The following is a 23,436-nucleotide window of genomic DNA, read 5'->3' as shown; positions in this document are numbered from 1 at the left end:
ATGAGTCCTGATATTTAAGTCGTTTTTATTGTCTTTGTTGTCACTCGCACCGTAGCAAAATGTGACGCCTACTTTCAGAAAAAATGTGGATACCGAGCAGTAATCGGAGTGCAAAATAAATAATTTACTTAATTATGTAGAGTTTTTTTTCCAATTTTGCAAACTATAGTGATTATATATGCTTTTAAGACAATTTAGTGGCTTTTAACGGCGTCGCATTCGCTTCTCATAGTCGATTGGATTTAATTTGTCATGAACAGCTAGTAAAATATTTCTTAAAGATTACTTTCTCGCAAACAATAATATTAACTGTGGTGCCGGCTTTGATGAGGCCGCATATGGCGGCTTGACTCAGATCCTTGGAATTTGCTAATTTTAGCCCACAATTCACTGCTTCAATGAGGTTGCTCTAAATAATTTGGCTACCTTGCTGATTTCAACCAGAATTTTCTCAGCAAGCGGCGATTGAACCAATGACTTATAACCCATAACCTATAACTGATGGTCTTGGCACTCATTCAATTAATTAATGTAACCGCTGAGCCACCTTGCCGCTATATATAAAATAACTGAGTCTGATGTACCATTTACGCTCATGTAACAATTTAAATTTCAAATTGTCGGTAGAAACATACTTTTTGTCTCATGTAACAATTTATGTGTCAAATTTTCGAATTGTCGGTGGAAACATGCTTTTTGACAACTTCTTCCCTATTGCTAGCTTTCATTTTTTTTTTCTCGTGAACCGTTACTTCTGTGACCTTCAGATCAGTGCCACGCCCTGACCTCGGAATTAGTACCGATGAGCTCCACGACGTTAAAAAAACTTCTGGAACATGACAACTTCCTGCTCAGACTTTTAAACGAGGCTGAATATTGCTCAGTCATTCATATGCAATTATTGCAGCGTTAGCTAGTAGTTAGCTAGTAGCTAATAGTTAGCTAGTATATAGTTAGCTAGTAGCTAGCTAGTAGGTAGTAGTAGTTAGCTAGTAGCTAGCTAGTAGTTAGAAAGTAGTTAGCTAGTAGGTAGTAGTAGTTAGCTAGTAGCTAGCTAGTAGTTAGCAAGTAGTTAGCTAGTAGGTAGTAGTAGCTAGCTAGTAGTTAGCTAGTAGGTGGTGGTAGCTAGCTAGTACTTAGCTAGTAGGTAGTAGTAGCTAGCTAGTAGGTAGTAGTAGCGAGCTAGTAGTTAGCTAGTAGCTAGTAATTAGCTAGTAGCTAGCTAGTAGTTAACTAGTAGTTAGCTAGTAGTTAGCTAGTAGTTAGCTAGTAGTTATCTAGTAGTAAGCAAGTAGCTAGCTAGTAGTTAACTGGTAGTTAGCTAGTAGTTAGCTATTAGTTAGCTAGTAGTTAGCTAATAGTTAGCTAGTAGTTAGCAAGTAGTTAGCAAGTAGCTGGCTAGTAGTTATCTAGTAGTTAGCTAGAGAATTGCAGTGCTTCAGATGCTGTTTAGATTATTTTTCGTCGTAATTATGATGCTATATCGAAATCTCAAATTAATGGGAAATGTGAGAAATAATAAAGGGACCAAATAATGGGACCAGGAAATGAAGAGAAAAGTGTGAATCACGATTCGCCTCATATGTAAAATTTTTTACGACTGGAAAAAAATTTTAGCAAAAACGCTTGAAAATAAAAATTGGTTACATTCTCTTCAGGGAATTGTTTCAGAGGAATTTCACAATGTAATCTCTGTATAGTTTTAATAGCACGATCTGCAGTGGTAAACTTTCTCAAAACTTCTAAACTTTGTGTTCTCAAAAGGTGAACTTTTGAGAACGTTCTCAAAAGTTCACCTGAAAAAGCTAGGGAAATTTACCCGAGCCATGAATTTCCATCAGAAATTATAAAAAATTAGAGAAAGAGAGAAGGGGCTGTTCATGGGACTCCCCTAGCATTTCATTTCTTGGTTGTCGGCGCTCAGGTTCTAGGACCGCAAGCATTCCAGTCTTATGTTGTTCCAGCCTAAATAATTTGTATTACAAATAAGTCATATTACTAAATTTTAAAGGGAATAGGGAAATATATAATGGCGAGGATGAACTGGGACTCCCCTGCGGCATCTTTTTTCTTGGTTGTCGGCGCTCAGGTTTTTGTATCGCAAGCATTCCAGTCTTATGTTGTTCCAGCCTAAATAATTTGTATTACAAATAAGTCATACTACTGAAGTTTAAAAAAATAGGGAAATATATTATGACAAGAATGAATAAAATAACATAAAAAATTAGCGTATTATATTCAAAATTTAAAATTAACCATAAATTGCATTAAATAATTATTATGTAGGAAAGAGGTACGCACAGTTTACAATCATCGTATTTATTCGTTGAATATTCGTTTTCAGCCTCGATAAACGAATTTTCCCATAACCAGTTGAATTTTGCAGACAATTTTCGCACAATGATTTGTTTTCGACGTTTTCTCGATGCGCGTTGTAATTCGTAACCGGCAGAAGCATCGGTTTTTCCNCAAGTCAAAGCATGACTCGGCAAAATCTCGTGTCTAAAATGTCTCACTAATCCTTGAAGTTTTATCCAGGGTAAAACCAAGGTCAGCAGATTGCCACTGAATAACTCAGGCCTTCCTTCGGGCACGGTACTCTGAACTTCACTTAATTGTATTATAAACATTGATGGCAACTGCCCAACTGAATAGAGATATTTCTAATTACTGTTGACGGCTAAATGCGTGCACGTTTATACTGGTGGAATCAATAGGCACTCTTTAGAGTCTAGTAGGCGTAAACTCAGAGGAATTAACGAGAATTTGTCCAAATATCAATGCACTTTTGCCCTTGTGTGGGTCATCTTGACCCAGTTTGGCCCATAAAAAATACGTCTCAACGCTACACGCAGCAAGTGTACGATATTTGGACAATAATACCCGTTTGTCACCTCAAGTTGCGTGAAGAACTGTATGGCAGTGAGCAGCGCAGGCAGGTGCCAGTGCGTGTACTGCGTGATGCTCACAGCCGTCTGCTGCAGGTAGCCACTGTCTGCTGCAGGCAGCCCGTACACCCACGCAGTCGCCTCTGCCATTAATTATTATATCAAAACATGTCTCAATGGAATACTATTCTCAGTACAGTACTATTCTCGAGGACCCAAATCATATGTTTGATCCAGAAATATATCATAGATCCTGAACTATATTTTAGGTGCAAATATATCTTTTTGAACCTGAACAATACGTTACATTCACATCAATTGTTTAGATCCAGAACTATTCTTCAAATCCCAAAATATTCTTCAAGTCCAAAACTATTCTTTAGATCCAAAACGAGACAAGTTTTATATCACCCGTGTTAGACCTCGCTCAAGCCACGTAACGAGACCGGCAGTCGGCGAAAAGTTACTATAGAGTGCAATGGAATCGACTAAAAAATAATCCTAAATTATTCATAGAGGAGTTTGGATGATAAATGGTGACAGAGTTCAATTTATAGAATATATTGATAAAATGACTAATGATTATAAAATTGTAATAGAATGTCTCACCGTGAATCGCACCATGCACTGTCAACGAACTCTCTGTTTCAACAGCCGTGGACGAATTCCTCAGGGATTCAATAATATTCGATCCCTTAGTGACAGCTTGAGTGTTATTCGCGTTCTTTAATTGCACTTCGTCGAAATTCTCATCGAATGGAATCTCCTCAAAACGATTATCGTCCTCAGAAATCTCTGGTTCCAGCGTCAGTTGAGAAAGATCGTTATTCGAGTCCAAGACGCTACCGATGCTCTTGCCAAGGGATTTTATTTCTTCTTCTTGATCATGTTTCTTGATCTTTTCCTTGAGGTGCGTATCGTGCTCATCGTCCACGGGTATGCGTCTGTCTTCGTTCAAGTCAAGGCGACGCACGGGCGGCTGTGAGGGCATGTCGAACGGGAGAACTCCTGAGAACATGCGGGCGCTGCTGTCCGTTACCACGTGAAGTCTGCCCGCAAAAAACAGTTGATTTGTAAGTGTTGAATTAGGTGGAGAAACAATGCTTTGTTGGAAAAATCAAGGAGTTTGAAACGCTATCATGGAGAGATGCTTCAGTGAATAAAATATACTGCGATTAATTTTTATAACAAATGACCAATTCTTAAAGCAAGATCGAATTGAATTAATTGATGATTTGATCGATGACCAAAACAAGGAGATTGTTTTGAATGAACCACGTAGATATATTTATAGGCATTCCATCCACCAAAGGAACAACTCGTATTAAATTTCATTGCCTAACAGGTCGAATTTTCCAATGGCTGTTTTAAACAAAGATACACACTACATAGCAATTGATAAAGCTGAGAAATATAAGTATTTGTTTACGGCTGGGCGCTGTGTTGGAAGGTCCTGTCCTTGACGAAGCTGAGCCATGGCTGGACGACGTCCTTGACCGCGACGAGCTGCTTGAAGTTGGCGGCCATATGCACCGTGAGCGTCTCGGGCGAGGATATGACTCGGCAAAATCTCGTGTCTAAAATGTCTCACTAATCCTTGAAGTTTTATCCAGGGTAAAACCAAGGTCAGCAGATTGCCACTGAATAACTTAGGCCTTTCTTCGAGCACGGTACTTTGATCTCTGAATTTCACTTAATTGTGTATTGAAGACAATGATGGCAATTGCACTGCTAGATATATTCTTAATTACTGTTGACTGTCAAATGCAGTCAATTACTTTAGAGTCTAGTAGACGTAAACGCACACTCAAAGAAATTAACGAAAATTTTTCTAAATAGCGACGCACATTTGCCCTTCTGTGGGTCATCTCGAAAAAATACGTCTCAACCCAGAAAAAAAATACGTTTCAACGCTACATGCAGCAAGTGCGATTATTTGGACAATAATACCATCTATTTTCCTAAGTGCGGCTACCGCAGCTTCGGTAAGTACCCATGTTTGCTGTTTGATGGCGCAACGATTGTGGACAACCGTGCTTCATCCGGTAGCGCCGCCCCTACATCGGATGTGTCGCGCTCACGCTCGTCACTTGTCGTCCTGCATCGTCCGGGCCAGCACGTGTGCTGCTCCGAGATAACCTAGTCTCCAGAGACTAGGTTATACCTAGACTGTGCACGATATCTGTGCTGATTTCCGTTTGGGTTTTATCATTTTTCTTCAAGTGTTTCATAAATTAATATAAGTACATGTTGCATGCCATATAAAATTTTCCATTTTATGACTGAAGCGGAACCTTGTTTTCTTAATGAAAAATTAGTTATTTACTTGGAAATCGCAATTACTTTAATTAATGCCTTTTCTGCCAGGTTTCATAGATTTCGATATTTTCTCTGGATTTTCGATTTTCAAGTTCTGAAAATAGAAACTGAACAAACACTAAATAAATAATTGTAATTCAAGTTAATTGTCGTAAAGAATTGAACAATGATGATAAATTTGATCTATTTTTAATGTACTCTGCATCACTTGATTCCTCAGAATATTGTGTATTTCTTATAAGTTTCGATTGAAGAATCATTTGAGTGCATTAACAATAGTTGTTGTCAAAAACATGAACGTGAACTTTCGTTATGCTTTGTTGAGAAAAATCAAGTGAAAATCTGAAAAAACTTTGATTCAACTTCCACGAAAAAATTCTCAGAATGAGTAGGCAGGCCCACGTAAATGCAGCCTTCATCGACGATGAAGGCTTCAACCAGCAGAGCCTCAAAAAGAAACAAGATGAAATTTCCAATAAAACGAAGAATCCCGCGCCTCTCACTGATCTCAACGAGGAACTTATGGATTTCGACGACATCGTGCCATACTTGGACAAGTTTGGCCGCTACCAAAAGCTTCTTTTCCTCGCAATGGCTCCGTTTTGCTTTAATTTAGTCCTGATTTATTTCCCGCACATTTTTGTGACCCTGGAACCTGAACATTGGTGCAGAGTTCCAGAACTCCTGCATCTTCCTCTCGATGTCAGGTGAGCCCTTAAGAAGTGTAACAAATCATAATTTTGATGTACATAACCATCTACTATAGTAATAACTGTGAATGCAACATCACTGCTTAATACACACCCCTTACTAAAATAAAACCAATCGTGAATACTCCATTACTATGATGTCATTTGATCTCCATATGCTGTGTTTCATCGCCGAAGATTTTCAAACTTTTTCGAGTAATAATTCATTAGGTTAAGAATTCCACTACATTTTACGAACGCGCTGCCCTTACAATGGCTAATTATAAACATCTGAATTTCATTACAATTTCAACACTTCCAAGAAATAATCCCTAAGCCATTGACAATTTTGAAACCGGTTCATTCGTTGTAATTGTCATACCAGTATGTGCACAAAGGATTTTTTCTGAGGACTTTCAAACACTGGTTCAAATCATCACTTTATTGAGAACTATTTAATTTTACAGACGCAACTTGAGTGCGCCCATTTCTGCCGAGACTGGAAGATACGACAGCTGTCGGGTATACGATGTCGACTTCGCTGCCATCCGACAGTCGCTGGACGCTGGTCAATCTGTGGTACCGAACTCTTCGTGGGGGACAGTCGAGTGCACAAGTTGGGAGTATGACTTTTCTCGCGTAGGAGGATACGCGTCCATAGTGTCTGACCTGGACTGGGTGTGTAGCCGGGGTGGCTATGCGGCGACAGCGCAGAGTATTTTCTTCGTTGGGGCGGTGGTGGGCGGTCTGATCATTGGATGGCTCGCCGATAAGTTTGGACGAATTCCGGTGCTCGTCGGGACCAACATCATCGGGGCAGTGTCGTGTCTCTTGACCGCCACGGTCACGACCTTCGTTGAATACGCTATCTACAAGTTCATTGCTGGACTTGCGTTCGATAACATCTTCATCATGATGTACGTACTGGCGTTGGAATATTTTGCACCAGAACACCGAACAATCGTTGCAAATATGTCAATCGCGATTTTCTATACGATTGGAACGGTGGTTGTGCCATGGTTGGCGGTGCTCGTAGCGGACTGGAGGCTCTTTTCGGTGCTCTGTAGCCTGCCTATGTTGTTCGGGGCCAGCGCGTACTACTTCATTCCGGAGAGCATTCGGTGGCTCATGCTGCAAGGTGAGAGATTTGTCGCCGGTTGCACTCACAGTTTTTTTCATTCTTTTCAATTGCACGGTCTGTTCGAGATCGGTGCCATTTTTTACTTTTTATTTTAATTTGTATCCTAACTGCACATTGAACTAAAAATAGCTACGGATCAATTATTACCGTCGTGTAAGTAGGATAGATATCTTATTTTGAAATTAATGTTATTATTGATAACAAGCAGGCATCAATTCAAAATAAAAAATAGAAACCGTCTAATATTTTCAGTAATAATTAATTTGATGTGAGGACTTACTCATGACGAACGCTTACATTTGTGCAGGTCGGATAGAGGAATCCATCAAGATCGTTACTAAAATTGCAAGCGTCAACAAGAAAAAGATCCCTGAAGAGGTACTCAAGAAGTTCGAGTCTTCGATGTGGCAAGCGAAAAGATTAGCAGAGACGGAAGAAGACACCGAAACGTTACTAGACATCAGGAAAACACCAGCACAACTGAGGACATTCATCATCGTTACTCTGTATTGGATGTTGGTAACTTTATCTTACGATGGGCACCTTAGGAATGTGTCCAACCTTCCACTGGATGTGTTCATCATCTTCACTGTAGCGGCTGCTACTGAGTTCCCAGCGGACACAATCTTAACCTTCACCCTCGACAAGTGGGGAAGAAGGTGGTATGCTTTCGGAAGTATGTTGTTGTCAGGATTATTCACACTGGCTGTACTAGCTGTCCCACAAGATCATGTCTACACCATAGCAACCTTGGCTATCCTTGGTAGGTATTGTGTTAATACGGCGTTTAATATTGGATTGCAGTACGCAGCTGAGATTATGCCCACCGTGATCAGGGCCCAGGGCATGAGTGCAGTTCACACAGCCGGGCACGTCGCAGCTCTGCTGGCACCACAAATTGTGTTACTTGGTAGAACATCTCCGGCTTTGCCATTGCTGATTCTTGGAGCTCTGGCCGTGATAGCAGGTTGCCTGGCACTCTTTTTACCAGAGACGCTGCATTCCCAGCTACCAGAAACTCTGATGGAGGGTGAAGTCTTTTGCAAATCATTCAAGTTTTGGTCATTCCCTTGCACCCAAAAACCTTTGCCAGACCCCGAAATTATTGAAGAGCCTAAATCCCCGACTCGCGGCTCCCTGGTCATAGCCCGTACCCGCAACTTCACTCGAGGGGAAAGCTACAGGTCTTCCCTCTTCAGGAGGAGGAGGAAGGAAACTATTTACCTGCCTGCGCCCCCGAAGGAAACACCATGATCGAGTTTACAACCTCTCTCGATATATTGAAATCTATGAATAGAACAAACTTATAAATCAGTTTACGGAGCTATAAACTTTATTTAAATTCCGTTATGTTTTTTGATGCAGTGCAATGTTCTATTTTGGTGTCACTTCAATGTTTCAAGTTTACCGAAAGAAAATAGCTGTAGAATGTTATCTTGATGTCCTAACAACAAGAGAGTTTTACAGCTGATATATTCCTGAAGATGCGAGGAGTCTTCGAGACTCTGAAGTCTGGATAGACACACGTTTTTTCAATTTGTAAATATTTGAAAAGAGTACATGAGAAATTTCAATAATGTGCGTTATTCTATGATAATATTGCACATATTTAAAGCATCAGGTCATTGTAACTTATGTGTAATTTATGTCTAGTTATTTAAGCCAGAAATTCTAGAATGTATTTTTGTAAATAATGAATGGAATTGAAATAATTAATTAACCTAATTTTTGAGCTCTCATTCGACCCTGCGAGTTAGAAGTGAATAAACAGATGACATTTATCAGGCAGTCCACCATAAAATAGATCAATCACAGCTAACAACGCCGTAAATGAATTTTACAACTTTCGTTGGTGCACAACTTCCAGCAATGTGTGGCATATAAAATTGCGGTCATAATTTTTAATATTCCATCTATTAAATTCTCATATAGAATTAAAAACAGTTTTTTCTCATAACACAGTTTTGTCAAAACAAAGTAATTTTCTTCAGATGATCAGCGGAACCTGAACTCGCGCATCGAGCATTTCGTTTCTTGTCAGACGTCACAAGAACAGCATCGGGAAAATCAAACAATTTGTTCTTAGCAAACTTGTATAAAAAATCACTCTTCTCAACAATATTTAACGACAGACATAAATCAAAACTCTCTTTTAAAAAAGACTAAGTTCAAAGTACATAAATATTTATGACTCAATAATAATATTAACAATAAATGTATAAATCGCAAGTAATACCTCATCAGATGACATCTGACATCTTTTAATTTTATTGAACAATATATTGCCGTGAAGTTTCAACATCGCTGCCAGAAATCGAAGTAAAAATTTAAAAAATCAAAATAAATCGAGGTAAAATCAATTAGATGGACATCGGAAATAGTAAAAAATATCGGATTAAAATGAAAATCTTTTGTACTAACTTCAGGTTTGGTTAAAATCCCATTGTTGAGAAGCACAAATAGGACAAGGCGGAAATTTCTAAACACTTCGAGGGAAAGTTCGACACTACTTGAAGTGATCGTTGATTAGGGAAGTCAAGTGAAAAGTGTAGTGCCTTCCACAGACAACACACAACCTAGACTTGCAAGTTGGCATGAAATTTAATGAAGAAAAGCTAGTTAATTTTCCATAGATAAATCTGATTAATAGTAATAGCGCCTATTGCTCGCATCAGTTCAAAGCACGTTCAACAGAAAGTCAAGAATTGGAATTCCACAGTTCCGCATATTATTCAGGGATCAGAAAAGTGTGCTTGAAATTAATAGAATCTTGGAATTAGATGTAATATTTCACAGAACCTCGTGCTGCAGTTTGTAGATGACTTCAAACAGGCCACACTCGCTACCCAAGGTCGTTCACCCATTAACACTTCGGTCCTAAACCCTAACGGCATGCAGATTGATGCAATTGAAATACACTATTATCTTGAATAATCTAACATAATTTGTGAAGAAGTTATTATTTATTTCCCCCAAAGACGTCCTAAAACACATTGAAATAAAACTATAAACAAGTTGACAAAATATAACAGACAACATTTCGGAAAATTTATATAATGATCGCTGGTCCAGCGTAGGTATACCGTACTAAGGAATATAGAATGTTTAGCGATATCTTCACAGTTTTAGAGGAGGCTCGTGGGCAAAGATACTAGAATGCTATAGAAAAATGTGTAAATGCAGTATTGCACGGCTGACTTCGAAGAATTCCTTACATATAAATTCCTATAAAAGATAATTGCGACAAATTTGTATAGTGCAGTGCACAATAAAATTATTTTTAATAGTATTACTAGATAGCGATGTAAACAAAGGGTAGATATAGCATAAACTGTGTTGTATAAACTATACAATTCAAGATGCCTACATTTGCACAACCAATAAACAAAATAGAGTAATCTTGTATTGCATTATTATTGAGACGGTCAACAATCCGTACAATGAAAATAAAGTTACAGCGGATTTCTTCTTTCTATGAAAGTTTCTGTGGATCACCGCTCTTCACAAAGTTTCAGAAATATTGTGGTCGAGATTCAATCTTCCGTTAAAGTGCGGATGGCTTACAAACCAATATTGATGTCTGAAATACACTGTTACCGGGCATGATTGAGCAATATTGAGCAATACCTACTACAGATTGGAAGAACATTCATCACAGCATTCGATCAGGATTAGGATTTTAAGTCTACTCCCTTCCACTGAAGGCATTTCTCGATACCAGGACTTAAGGTACGCAGGGCATTGTGGACGGCTGAGGTGTCCGTGGACAAAAGTTTAAAATCTGGCCATCGAAAAAATTACAAAGCAGCAAAATATGACGGACATCAGTTGGACAAGGATCATCAATTCAGTGAATTAATAGGCCCCCAAAAAATAAGGAAATAAATCGTGAAAATACGTGGATTCAAACTGCATACAATGCATTTATAATTGAAATTTTATCAAACTATGTAAGGATACCATTTTACTTCATGAAAATGTAGCGACGAATTGTTGATTGTGTTCACACGCACAGGCTTGAATTTTCTGGTGCAGCGCAAATCCATAATGCCTTTAAATCGATGATTATACACAAACCTATACTTGATATTCTACTCGGTTCTGGAGTTTGGCGTCACGATGGCCTTGTGGGGACGTCTGGAGAATTATGCAAGTTTTTAGAAAATCTACAAGAGATAAGAAAGACGAAGTTTTTATCTATGGAACATTTGACTTGAAGCCACTTTTTATGGCTTCAAGTCATTTCAAATGAAACGTAAGCTTGTTGAATCGGAAGTTATTGAACAAGAAAATTTGACACGAGGACAAAGTGTTAAGTATAACAAGTTGGTTAGATAGCACGGCACAAAATTGTCTTTGAAGGGATAACTGCACTTTTTTTCTGATTTACGACCGCTGATGAATCACGTTTGGTTAGATTTAAGCTTCATTCTTACTCTACAAAGTTACATCAGTATTGTAGCAACTTTAAATAAGTTTTAATTAGGTAGTGCAGTCAGGTCAATTACTGGGTACTAGTCGACGCTAAGAATTTATGCAGTGCAGGGACGACGTTCATCAAGAGAAGCGGCTTTCGGCGAGTGACACGACCTCCTCCACTTCGTGACCCATACTGAAGAGCAGGAGAAAGAAAGTAGGTATATATGGTATCAGATGGATAGATGGATACGCAAACATAAACTCCTCCCCAATGAACAAGACTAAAAAGTAAAGGCTATAAACCAGGGGCATAATGTATTAGTAATTAAAAAAAATCAACATTTCCAGATGACAGAAAAAGAATGATTTTCGAGGAACAATGTTGATGCTCATGAAATGCAAATAGCTGGAAAGATGAGTTAAGAAGCTAGAACCAGTATAGGGTAATCAATGCACAATAAAATATGTATTGAATCGACTATTTACATCATTTACAAATCCACAAAATGACCAACTGCGACTGGATCTGTGGAAAATAGCTCTCCAGGTAAGAAACGTTCAGCAACGTTTGATCGACGTAAATTGAACGTTTACTCACCGTTGATTGGACGCAAAAATTGATATTTAACGTTGATTAAACTTTGAAATAGAGAGTCAATGTTGATTCAATGTTAAAATTGATACTCAAAGTTAATTCATTGTGAGATGAATGAAGTAGAAGCATTAAACAGCAGCAGACCTGGTGAGTGCTGCGATGGTCTCGTTGACCTCAGAGGGATGACAGACGACCACCGTGCGGGAGGACGAGGGATGCAGCAGCGGCGTCAGGTAATGCTTGGCCACCCACTGCACTTCTGCCAGGGACACCCCAGCGATCATGGACAGCAGTTCCCTGCAGGATAACNTACACCTCGCACTGTGATGTCTGCAGCGCGGTGGTGCTGACGTTACATTTGAGTTACACCTCGCACTGTGATGTCTGCAGCGCGGTGGTGCTGACGTTACATTTGAGTTACACCTCGCACAGTGATACTTGTAGCACGGTGTTGCTAACATCCTATATTGCATTAACAAACAAATCAAACATTTCTGGTGAAGTTTAAAACTCATCGAAGAGTCGGTCCCCTCGGCTCACCGGGGCGGGAATTTTTCAACGTTCTACTACCAATTTACAGAGTGAGTAAAAATATTCATACTATTATTAGTTGTTGCTAGAGGAGTAAAAATCATCGATGTACGATGCCTCATTCTTTGTGCAGAAAATGAGTAGTTTAAGCCTCTTGTTCACCTAGACCACAACATCATTACAGAATGCATCTCACCTATTGTATGAGAGAGAGACTTGTCTGTAGTAGGAGAGCAGGCTTTGCTGGACCACGTCGGCCACGGTGTCTTCTCTGTAGATCACATCGAACATCAGTGAGCTCTTGGCGCTCTCCAGCAGCAGCGGGTCCCAGTCTCTGCTGCCGTTGATGTAGCTTCTCTGTGGACAAATTAATTTACCTTACACACATTAATACAGACGCTAGGACGGAGCTACCATTGAAATTCGTTACGGGAGAAATAAAAAATCGAATGTCAATCCGTACTAACTTGCAGGATCCCCAACATGACCGATAGGAAATCCATTACCAATCACTTCATTAATTCCATATTCTGGAATTGCAATAACGACGGAGACCTTTAAACAACTTAAGTCTTGGATAAAAACATTGTAAACAAAATATTACTAATTATTTCATTCGTGTATAGCCGTTTCATAATTTTTTTAATCGTACTGAGATAAAATAGTTACATCTCATCTTGTATCATAACTCCTCATTAGTCGTGAGCATCTGAGAGGTGTCTACTCACGAGCCGGATGAGGGTCTCCTCATAAGCAGTGAGCCGCTGTGAGGTGTCTACTCACGAGCAGGATGAGCGTCTCCTCATAAGCAGTGAGCAGTTGTGAGGCTGTCTCTTATACACATCTAGATGTGTATAAGAGACAGCCTGTTGGTGCCTGCGAGACTGAGGCCCATCTCCGCAGAGAACTCCACCATTTCAGCAGACAACCTGCGTATCACCGTCTCGTAAGGCATCAGGGTTGTGCCTGTGCAACAAATGACGCCAAGTAATTATACATAGCATAGTATTCAAGGGTTGAACGTCGGGTTTTATTTAAATCTACGAATGACATTATTCGAAATATTTTCTTGATTTTGTGTTCTCGATTAGATTCAATAATTATGTGTGTATTGAAAATAAGCCAACACTAAGTCATATTCAAAAGCTAGTTTCCATGGTTCCATAAAATTTCCTGTATTTATAAGAATTTTGAACCCAGAAACGATTTTGACTTGAAAAATTATCTCGATAGAAACCACAATATTAAAATTTATTCTGCCGAGTTACCGTTGGCAAATATTACCATTTTTGAGCAATGAAGACTCGAAAAAAAGCTCAAGCAGCAAAGGCAAGTAGAGACGGTCTGAAGTAGACAGCATTGATGAGTCCAATACGGCGGTAAGCTGTAGGGAAAAAATTACCAAATTAAATCTGTTATATCTTAAGTTACACTACGTGCAAACTATAAAGATATCACAACTAAAGTAGGTGGCCCATAATCAGGTTGTTTCTAAGCAGATTTTATCAAAAGAAAATGAAAAATAAGCAGGTTTCTATAGCACTTACTGTGACGAATTTCGTGTTCAAATAAGAGGATATTATAAAAAAAGAAATAAACAAGTTTCTATAGCACTTACTGTGACGAATTTTGTGTTCAAATGATCAAGCTGCATTCTGAGGGGCAGCTTGGAGAGAGGGAAGAAGGGAGGGTCGGGCGTCAGTGTGGCGCGCGACGCGTCAGAGGAGGGATGGTTGTTGTAAGCCTCGACGCTGTGGAACACCACAGACGCCGGTGAAGGGATGGGTAATGAAGACAGCATGGACGATGGTGGTGGAATCTAACGGGGTATAAACAGAGATGATAAAAGATTTCTCAACGGCTTAATAGGAGTTGATAAGAAGATTCAATATTATTCTATCAACATTTTTTGGCAGCAACTTATGTCTCCAGTGTACTTAGAGAAATGAACTACACATTTTGAAAATAGTGATACACTTTTTTGTGCTTGTGTGGGTAATCCTGACCCAATTTAGCCCAAAAAAAGGCATATCAGTGCTATGTCCGCTCTTTGATTCTGCTGCTGATAAGGAGGTATCACCAATTTAACGAAAATACCCATTCATTTACCGGAGTATAGCTACAACAAATGGGCAGATAATACGCACCTCGTTGATACTCTCAGCAATATCTATCTCTCGTTGCTTGCGTTCAAGTCCCTCCCTGCCAAGTTGCATGACTCGTTCCTGCCTGAGCTCTTCTTCCTCGAGATGCAGGCGTTCAGCCTCGGCAGCAGAAGGTCTGGCCAGCACCACAACCGAGGGCTGGTCCAGCAGGAACTGACGCAGAAGGTCCCGCCAGAAGCTCAGAGGCTGAGTCAGCAGCACGCGGTACCACGATACTTTGTCCACGCGGTGCTCCAGCTGCACGGTCACAGTTCCAGTCTTAAGGTATTAAGGATTTTCAGATGTACTGGAAAAAGATCAAGTCGTACTGAACTTAGGTGCTTCTTATAGACAAGAGTAAATAAAAGAGGTCAAGAGAGCTTCATTAGCTGCACAGTCAAAAATCGATAGATCCTTATAAATTAATAAACGATTAAAATGCCAGATGAATTATGAAGAATTACTCACATCCATAAACCAATAATTTACTAATCTGGATTGTTGGGATTCTTATACGGTAGGTATCGATCTGGCGCGCACTGCGGTCTGCTTTCGTTGAGACTTTAGAGAGAATCAAAGTCAGGACTCAAGGAGACATGAGACCGGGCGTGCCTTTCAAGCAGTTCCCAGTGTTGGTCAGCCCTATCAGTTAGAACAAGACACTTCTCTTCTGTGCCGTCATCAAATAAGTGTCATTGGCAGCTCCATGTTCATCAGTTAAAGTATAACTAAATATCTACCAACAAACCTGATTCTCTTTCTCTAGATGTAGTTGTGAGGGAATGGCACAGACCCTCTGAATGAATTCGAGTGTTTTTCACGTGCTTGCATCATCATCGATTGAGTAAATTTCTAACAGAATCGAATGAAATATATCTTTTATATAGGAATTGTTTAAATGTCTAAAATGAGTTTAAATTAATGATAAGACACTTGACCATAAGACAAGGACACTGGGTTAATAATACTTAAGAGCCGGAAGAATGTGTAGCAGCACACACATCTTGGCAAGTGTTTCCATAGAGAGCGTCGCCGATGATGGCGTAGGCGAGGGTGTCACGAGGCGACGTCTCGAGTTCGCTCAGCTGCGTGAGGATGAGATGTGACAGAAACTCTCGCATTTGCGCCAAGTCGATACCGTCGCCGTCGGTGCCAGAGTACAGGTTTTCTAGCGTGGTTCGCATCAGTGGCTCCACCTGAACGTTACGTGAAAATAAATGTTAACTAATCTGTAATTAGGTCTCATTAGAACAAAGAGATTAACATGGATTCTATTAGAAAACAACTGAATTATTGACGTTGTTTTAACATAGGACTGTGTAGATAAAAAACATACCATTTCCATGTGCTCCAAAGGTACGCCGGTGAATTTCAGGTAACAGTTTGATGCTTGATTCTCAGAGACGTAGTGAGAAACCTGGAAAAAATAGAAATCACATTCGTGACATCAAATACATGTAAAATAACATTCATCTACATTAACTAACAGTGAATGGAAAATGAATGGTAAAAATTTAATTTTACGACTCCAGTGACAGGTATTACATAAGTTTTCCCGCGCACAGGATTATTAATATATCATAAATATATTACACAAGTTTTCCCGCGCACAGGATTATTAATATATCATAAATATTGCGTGGCCCTTAAGCAGACAAACTTTACAGTATATCTAAATAATCTGATGAGTGAGTTAGTGGTCGGAGCCTGACCATTTTTGAAGATGACGCCACGATGCATGAGTGAGAGTATCTTGGACGCCTNGAGCAAATAAGACGCACCTCATTGATACTCTCAGCAATATCGATCTCTCGTTGCTTGCGTTCAAGTCCCTCCCTGCCAAGTTGCATGACTCGTTCCTGCCTGAGCTCTTCTTCCTCGAGATGCAGGCGTTCAGCCTCGGCAGCAGAAGGTCTGGCCAGCACCACAACCGAGGGCTGGTCCAGCAGGAACTGACGCAGAAGGTCCCGCCAGAAGCTCAGAGGCTGAGTCAGCAGCACGCGGTACCACGATACTTTGTCCACGCGGTGCTCCAGCTGCACGGTCACAGTTCCAGTCTTAAGGTATTAAGGATTTTCAGATGTACTGGAAAAAGATCAAGTCGTACTGAACTTAGGTGCTTCTTATAGACAAGAGTAAATAAAAGAGGTCAAGAGAGCTTCATTAGCTGCACAGTCAAAAATCGATAGATCCTTATAAATTAATAAACGATTAAAATGCCAGATGAATTATGAAGAATTACTCACATCCATAAACCAATAATTTACTAATCTGGATTGTTGGGATTCTTATACGGTAGGTATCGATCTGGCGCGCACTGCGGTCTGCTTTCGTTGAGACTTTAGAGAGAATCAAAGTCAGGACTCAAGGAGACATGAGACCGGGCGTGCCTTTCAAGCAGTTCCCAGTGTTGGTCAGCCCTATCAGTTAGAACAAGACACTTCTCTTCTGTGCCGTCATCAAATAAGTGTCATTGGCAGCTCCATGTTCATCAGTTAAAGTATAACTAAATATCTACCAACAAACCTGATTCTCTTTCTCTAGATGTAGTTGTGAGGGAATGGCACAGACCCTCTGAATGAATTCGAGTGTTTTTCACGTGCTTGCATCATCATCGATTGAGTAAATTTCTAACAGAATCGAGTGAAATATATCTTTTATATAGGAATTGTTTAAATGTCTAAAATGAGTTTAAATTAATGATAAGACACTTGACCATAAGACAAGGACACTGAGTTAATAATACTTAAGATCCGGAAGAATGTGTAGCAGCACACACATCTTGGCAAGTGTTTCCATAGAGAGCGTCGCCGATGATGGCGTAGGCGAGGGTGTCACGAGGCGACGTCTCGAGTTCGCTCAGCTGCGTGAGGATGAGATGTGACAGAAACTCTCGCATTTGCGCCAAGTCGATACCGTCGCCGTCGGTGCCAGAGTACAGGTTTTCTAGCGTGGTTCGCATCAGTGGCTCCACCTGAACGTTACGTGAAAATAAATGTTAACTAATCTGTAATTAGGTCTCATTAGAACAAAGAGATTAACATGGATTCTATTAGAAAACAACTGAATTATTGACGTTGTTTTAACATAGGACTGTGTAGATAAAAAACATACCATTTCCATGTGCTCCAAAGGTACGCCGGTGAATTTCAGGTAACAGTTTGATGCTTGATTCTCAGAGACGTAGTGAGAAACCTGGAAAAAAAATGAACTTTCATAATAGTTCAAATGAAACAAATAGTAGAAAAAAATGCAATACAAATCTGATGGTATACATCTGAATATTACCTAAACAACTGCAGCTAATAAGCCAAGCCATATTTATCAAGTACGAGTTCACAGGAAAAAATGCAACAACGATTTAACATCAAATTAGTACAAGTGTAGGAGAAAGGTAGTAATTTACTTCACTGGCAAGTGGGTCATGGATCTCCACAAAAGCAGCTGGCAGAGCACTGATGGAAGAGTGTGTCAGGAATTCCATGAGCACAGACAGTGAGAGGAGCCTGGACAGGAGCGGTCAAGCATCAACTATGAACCATTTCAGAGTTGTATGCAAAAATGGTTCTGCTAATTAACTGATCTCAATAAAGTGATAGTGATATATTTAAATTTGAAAATAAATAAGGATCAAATGTGTTAATAAAATAAGTGAAAAATAAAAAAGATAATTTGAAATTATACGATGGTTTACAGAAATGACACAACTAAAAAAAATTTAATACACATACACTGGATAGTGAATACAGCTCATTGTAAAACAAAAAAGCATGAAAACAATGATGCGAGGTAAACAGTAGCATACCAATGTGATAAATTGAAATTAACATACCAAATTGAATGAAAGCATGCTAATCAATTCTATAACAAAGGTGGAGAAAATGAGTAGTACTAACTGCCGGTAATCTTTGCTAGCCGAGGGCCCTCTCCAGGCAACAAGAACTCTGCCATTGTCTTCAGTGTTGCTGGGGTAGACGACTTCCTTGCGTACGGACGCCATCAATGGAGCCACAGGTCGTTGCCAGGGACGTGTAAATGGAGGACGGGGACCCTGAATGAGCAACAAATGTCATGATAAAAAAGCACAAGAAGTTAATTTCTAATAATTATAATTATTTAAATAAACTTTAATCAATTCTGTGTTCCATTTATACTTACAACTTGAGGAGTGGTGAGGTCTATCATATAATCACTAAACACTAATACCAGTTTGATTACAGGTATTTCAGCTTAGCTTTTTTCCACGAGATGACAACTAGTAATCAAATCTGCTTGACACACTACATTTAACATGAAGTTTTGAGCAATAAGTGACCACAGCCATGTAAGTACCTACCTTTGCTAAAATAGATTCTTCAAATTTGATGAGTACTTCAAAAAGCTTAGAGGCTTCCACCTGGCCTGTGATTATGAGATGGAGGTTTTCGGGTCGATAGAACTCACGGTGGTAAGCTCGAATCTGGAAGCACCAGACAGAAGATACCAAGTTGAAAAAATATAATGCATATATTTAGACAGAGTTGGTTAAGCTAGAAATAAATACCTACTAAAAATTTGAATTCAATAATTAGATTGGAATCCATGTTTCTATTAGTTTTATCATTATTTCTAAGGAGCAGCACTAAAAAAAAATTCACCTTCTCATTTGTTGTTGAATTTCTAAGGTTGAACATGAGGCCACCAGTTTCATATTTGTAACCACATTCAGGCTCAGGGTAAAATGCCCTTTGCAGGGCAAGAAAGCTTCTGTCAGCTCCACTATTTTCTCTGCTCTGCATCTCGGAGTAAACAACTCCAGCATCTTCGCCATCTCCAGTGACATGATACACTTCAGTTTTAAAAGAGGCATCCTGAAAAAATCAATGCAGTATGGTACTGTGATTAATTTCCAAGCCTTTACATATCAAGAACATTAATAGACTCAGGAGTCTTAACAATGAAAAGAAATCTGTCAGGACATATTGAAGGAGTGCAAAGATAACTTGTGTATTTCAGCATAATTACTTGAATTTTATTGTTTAAGCAACCATTTAAATGTAAATATATTAAATTTTCTTGCAGCCAGGAAAGCTGCAAAAAATTAAATAAAATATATTCACCAAATTGAAGTCAAGCTACTCACAGTAAGAGTTGGGTAAAGAAGATGATCAAGGTAGATTGGCAAGTGGTTAAGAAAGCCTTCACTGCCAGCAGTTTCAATGGTGAAAGCAGTGTGGTCAGTATCTGAAAAAATGGTAATTAATATCCAAGAAGTTATCAAGTATTAGGTAAATTCTCACACAGAAAAAAATTTTCCATTCATTTTTCCAAAGTTAAGAAAAATAACCATAATATCTAGAGTTAATGGAAACAAGCAGGCTGATTAGCAGAAAAAATTTCAATAATTACTTTTGGTATGGAAGTTGTTATGACAGGTGCTCAATTACAGCTCATTGGTTTTCAATGTGGAATAATATGGCCAGTTAATCAATCAATCACAGCTCTTCAATACTGAAAAGTGACCATAAGATTAGCAGTTGTAATGGGACAAAAATGAAGATTTCAATACTTCATATTTACTATCATGGAATAAGAATTTAGAAAGTTAAATCCATAGATTATAGATTATACTAAGAAATATGCAACAGTTGTTTATCAAACCAAATTTGACAAATGCTGGTTAACTAACCAGTCCAGGCATTTGTGCCTGAAGCAAGACATCTATTTGCCAAGAGATCCAAGACTCCTTTATATGGATATTTTTCTGACCCTAGGAACACTAGATGCTCAAGCGTGTGTGGGAGACCATCGTCATCAAGGGCTTCAGTGGCTGTAAAAAGACAGAGGTTAGTATATATAATAATATACATATATATATATGGCAAAGAAATTCATAATAAATTATATAAATTGGAACATTTTAAATTTCTAACATAGGAAATCTGGCAAAAGCCACTATGCATAGAAGCCAAAATGTGCCATGCCCCATTCCCAAACAATTAAGCCTGGCTATATTCTTCATTACATACACTTGCTTTCTTTCATAATTTAACTTATTAAATAATTGAAAAGACACAATTTCAGTCAGGTGAAATGAATTGCTCATTCATAGTGGTTGCAAATTTCTATCAGATAGGTAATAGGTATTTCTATTTGGTCACACTCACATATCCCATCAATAGGCTTCAGAAATCAAGTAGGAAGTTAGTAAACAATCAAAATTTCTACATACAGAATCATGCCAGAATGTTTGAAATTTAGTTCATATAGGCTATCATAATTAAAACAGCTAACGATTTCTATATTTCAGAACAGCCATAATAATTTCTTTCGAAAATTGTGTACCTAGATACAAATTGGCACCAATTTCAGAAGTTAGTGTGACAGAAAAAATTGAATTTGAAACTTAAGTTGGCAATTTTCTCTCTGCAAGTGAAAATAAATTTTAATGTTATGTCATGACAGTCATGTCGTAAGTCGTTTATCGGCAATCGGTAAATTGAGCATTTGAGAGCTAAGATGAATTAGGTATGTTATGAACTTATGGACTGTTGATATTATTGTCTACAGAAACTGTCAGAAAGTGGCAAGCCAAAACTTTCGACAAGAACATACTAGTTTGTTAGTCTAATTTAAAGTTTTTGTCCTACCAAGCGTGAAGTATCCACTGACAATCGGGCCTTCAACTCGGGCAAGGATGACATGAAGCCCTGTTCTTCGGCTGCGGAACTTGTTAACAACCAGGCCGTTGTCAAGTGTAATTGAACACAGTTGGTCGAAAAATTGAGCATGTCTGCTACTGAGATTAGCTCCAGCAGGTGACATAGCTCCTCCTGAAAAGAAGTGCTAGATCACAACGATACATTGGTAGCGATGAAGCAGGAGCGAGTACGAATAGTTATTCTCTTGATGTGAACAGAGACACGAGCCACACCGGCTGGCCACACTCCACCAATGCTTTGGCACTACTGAGTTTTATTTACTCGCGGTGCCTCTACAGATGAATGAAAGTACGGTGTGTTCAAGTATTGTTAATTCATTATCTTTTTTGTTGTCTAGAAACTCATTGTGACGATACAACTGAAATTGACTCTCATAATTTCATCTGGGGTTATCAGAAACATAAGAGGAGGCATTTGGCGAATATGTGGTTGAAACCAAAACCGGTTTCAAGATAATCGTGCACAGCACAGCATCTATACCTATATATACTCGTTATGACGAAGAGTTAACATAGCCGAATGTCGACTACACAATGTGGTACTCATGTTTTTTTACGTCAAAGACTGACTATTTCTGTCGATTTTACGAGTTTTGGATGCTAGAATTTGAATAATTTAATTGTTAATTTAGTGAGAGATAAATATTAAAGTTGAATGGAATGGCTTGAATAACCAATATGATATAAAAACGATATAATTTAGCGGTCACACTGTCTATTAGGCAGTATGCCGATTCTTAACATCGCAGAACATTCACAGCTTGTTGCGGTCTCGAACCCGTAACTTACTGCCCTAATTGTGCCTTGCACGACTCCCGGCCTCCTCGCCGATTCTGACCAGAAACTGTCGCACAGAGCTGAGATCTCTGCTCAAATCTTGGTACTCTGTACTTTATGTTAATTAACCACATTAAGCAACTGGAATGGTTGGAATAATTCAAACTGCGAAAAATCGTCCTATAAAAGTCTTTACAAAAATAAGTCTCAAAAGTGCCCGAGCGGTGTTTTAATATGTATAAAAACGATCAGGAAATTTTAATTTGATGGAAGAACAATTGAAATAAAAACATTGAAACAGCAAATAGTCTTTAAAATGCTTACACACGAATAATTTGAAATATTACCTTCGTAGACTAATTTCTAAACAAAAAGAACAATTAATTATTACTTCACTAATAAAATTTATTATAACTTCATAATCATACACATTCTAACCCTCCATGTTCGTCGTCATGTAAACCAAATAATCCTCATAAAAACATGTAATGTGTGCACATGCTGTATATACTCACCGTAGCTCAGGAGAGACAGGAGGGCGGCGAATCGGATGAATTTCATGATTGATTCTTAACAAATTTTACTATTATTTTAAATCTGAGAAATAATGGTTGTTATGGAAACTACTGAACCCTTTTGGCACGTTTCACTATTCTGAAAACACATTTAAACGTCTGTATTCTGAAAATTGAACAAAAATTTTCGTTGTAAAGCAGAAGTACCGTTATATGACACTTCAAGTTTAATTCATGCTTTTCAGCAAGAATCTATTTTATATTAACTTAAAAACACTTCTCATAATGATTACGATTTAGCAAGAATCTTTCACTGAGAAGGCTTTAGAGCATATGGCCTAATATAGCGCTATACCAAATATGCAATAAGTGTTTCGCGATTACGATAAAAAATGTGTACATTTTGAGACGTGAAAAATAAATTATCAAATAAAGAATAACACTTTTACTGGTGCTATAGATAAGGAAAAATAATTTAAAGTGTCGGAAAACAGTTTGCTCTAAAGAGAATATATTACTTTCGTTTCACTGCTAATTGGGACTAGGCACCTCCTTCGGAGAAATGCTTCACAATCTCAGACGAAAATGCAAAAAAATGTGTCGCTAATGGGCGACGAGAAGCTAAACATAGCTACTAAGATCTAACTATCAGTTAAGGTTATCTCATCCTTTAGTCTGCCATTAGCTGGGTATCTTCACCTCAACCGCAGAGAAAATA

General features: G+C 38.7%; 3 protein-coding genes across 3 annotated transcripts; 1 reads left to right on the top strand and 2 right to left on the bottom strand.

Annotated features, from left to right (window-relative positions):
* Positions 1 to 2,724: 2,724 nt before the first annotated feature.
* On the bottom strand, positions 2,725 to 4,437 carry LOC108674764. Its single transcript, XM_018162737.1, has 4 exons — positions 4,318 to 4,437; positions 3,498 to 3,937; positions 2,884 to 3,031; positions 2,725 to 2,731 (listed from the first exon to the last, which is right to left on the bottom strand). Exons 1-4 carry the CDS (start codon positions 4,413 to 4,415, stop codon positions 2,725 to 2,727), a joined length of 693 nt encoding a protein of 230 aa, XP_018018226.1. The 5' UTR covers positions 4,416 to 4,437.
* Positions 4,438 to 5,373: 936 nt separating this feature from the next.
* LOC108674784 (organic cation transporter protein) lies at positions 5,374 to 8,730 on the top strand. The gene is made up of 3 exons (XM_018162759.2): positions 5,374 to 5,914; positions 6,364 to 7,034; positions 7,345 to 8,730. Exons 1-3 carry the CDS (start codon positions 5,592 to 5,594, stop codon positions 8,289 to 8,291), a joined length of 1,941 nt encoding a protein of 646 aa, XP_018018248.1. The 5' UTR covers positions 5,374 to 5,591; the 3' UTR covers positions 8,292 to 8,730.
* Positions 8,731 to 9,118: 388 nt separating this feature from the next.
* Positions 9,119 to 22,885, bottom strand: LOC108674753. Its single transcript, XM_018162726.1, has 21 exons — positions 22,719 to 22,885; positions 21,356 to 21,538; positions 20,395 to 20,535; positions 19,849 to 19,949; positions 19,364 to 19,576; positions 19,063 to 19,185; positions 18,623 to 18,777; positions 18,133 to 18,232; positions 17,841 to 17,921; positions 17,506 to 17,700; positions 16,508 to 16,762; positions 16,063 to 16,143; positions 15,728 to 15,922; positions 14,730 to 14,984; positions 14,201 to 14,401; positions 13,867 to 13,966; positions 13,446 to 13,548; positions 13,366 to 13,411; positions 12,779 to 12,939; positions 12,196 to 12,348; positions 9,119 to 11,649 (listed from the first exon to the last, which is right to left on the bottom strand). The coding sequence occupies exons 1-21, from the start codon at positions 22,762 to 22,764 to the stop codon at positions 11,595 to 11,597; spliced, it is 2,943 nt and encodes a 980-aa protein (XP_018018215.1). The 5' UTR covers positions 22,765 to 22,885; the 3' UTR covers positions 9,119 to 11,594.
* Positions 22,886 to 23,436: the final 551 nt, after the last annotated feature.

The sequence above is a fragment of the Hyalella azteca genome, unplaced genomic scaffold, assembly GCF_000764305.2.
Source record: "Hyalella azteca isolate HAZT.00-mixed unplaced genomic scaffold, Hazt_2.0.2 contig11184, whole genome shotgun sequence".
NCBI classification, from domain to species: domain Eukaryota; kingdom Metazoa; phylum Arthropoda; class Malacostraca; order Amphipoda; family Hyalellidae; genus Hyalella; species Hyalella azteca.
This window is presented reverse-complemented; position numbering and strand designations above follow the sequence as displayed.

Coding starts and splice junctions, on each gene's coding strand:
- LOC108674764 (XM_018162737.1), bottom strand. CDS start 4,415: ATGGCCGCCAACTTCAAGCAGCTCGTCGCGGTCAAGGACGTCGTCCAG. Junction 3,938..4,317: donor TTCCAACACAGCGCCCAGCC/GTAAACAAATAC, acceptor TTTTGCGGGCAG/ACTTCACGTGGTAACGGACA. Junction 3,032..3,497: donor AGTGCATGGTGCGATTCACG/GTGAGACATTCT, acceptor AATTAATGGCAG/AGGCGACTGCGTGGGTGTAC.
- LOC108674784 (XM_018162759.2), top strand. CDS start 5,592: ATGAGTAGGCAGGCCCACGTAAATGCAGCCTTCATCGACGATGAAGGC. Junction 5,915..6,363: donor CATCTTCCTCTCGATGTCAG/GTGAGCCCTTAA, acceptor TTAATTTTACAG/ACGCAACTTGAGTGCGCCCA. Junction 7,035..7,344: donor TCGGTGGCTCATGCTGCAAG/GTGAGAGATTTG, acceptor ACATTTGTGCAG/GTCGGATAGAGGAATCCATC.
- LOC108674753 (XM_018162726.1), bottom strand. CDS start 22,764: ATGAAATTCATCCGATTCGCCGCCCTCCTGTCTCTCCTGAGCTACG. Junction 19,577..19,848: donor TTCTTTACCCAACTCTTACT/GTGAGTAGCTTG, acceptor TGATTTTTTCAG/GATGCCTCTTTTAAAACTGA. Junction 17,922..18,132: donor ATGACCCACTTGCCAGTGAA/GTAAATTACTAC, acceptor TTTTTTTTCCAG/GTTTCTCACTACGTCTCTGA.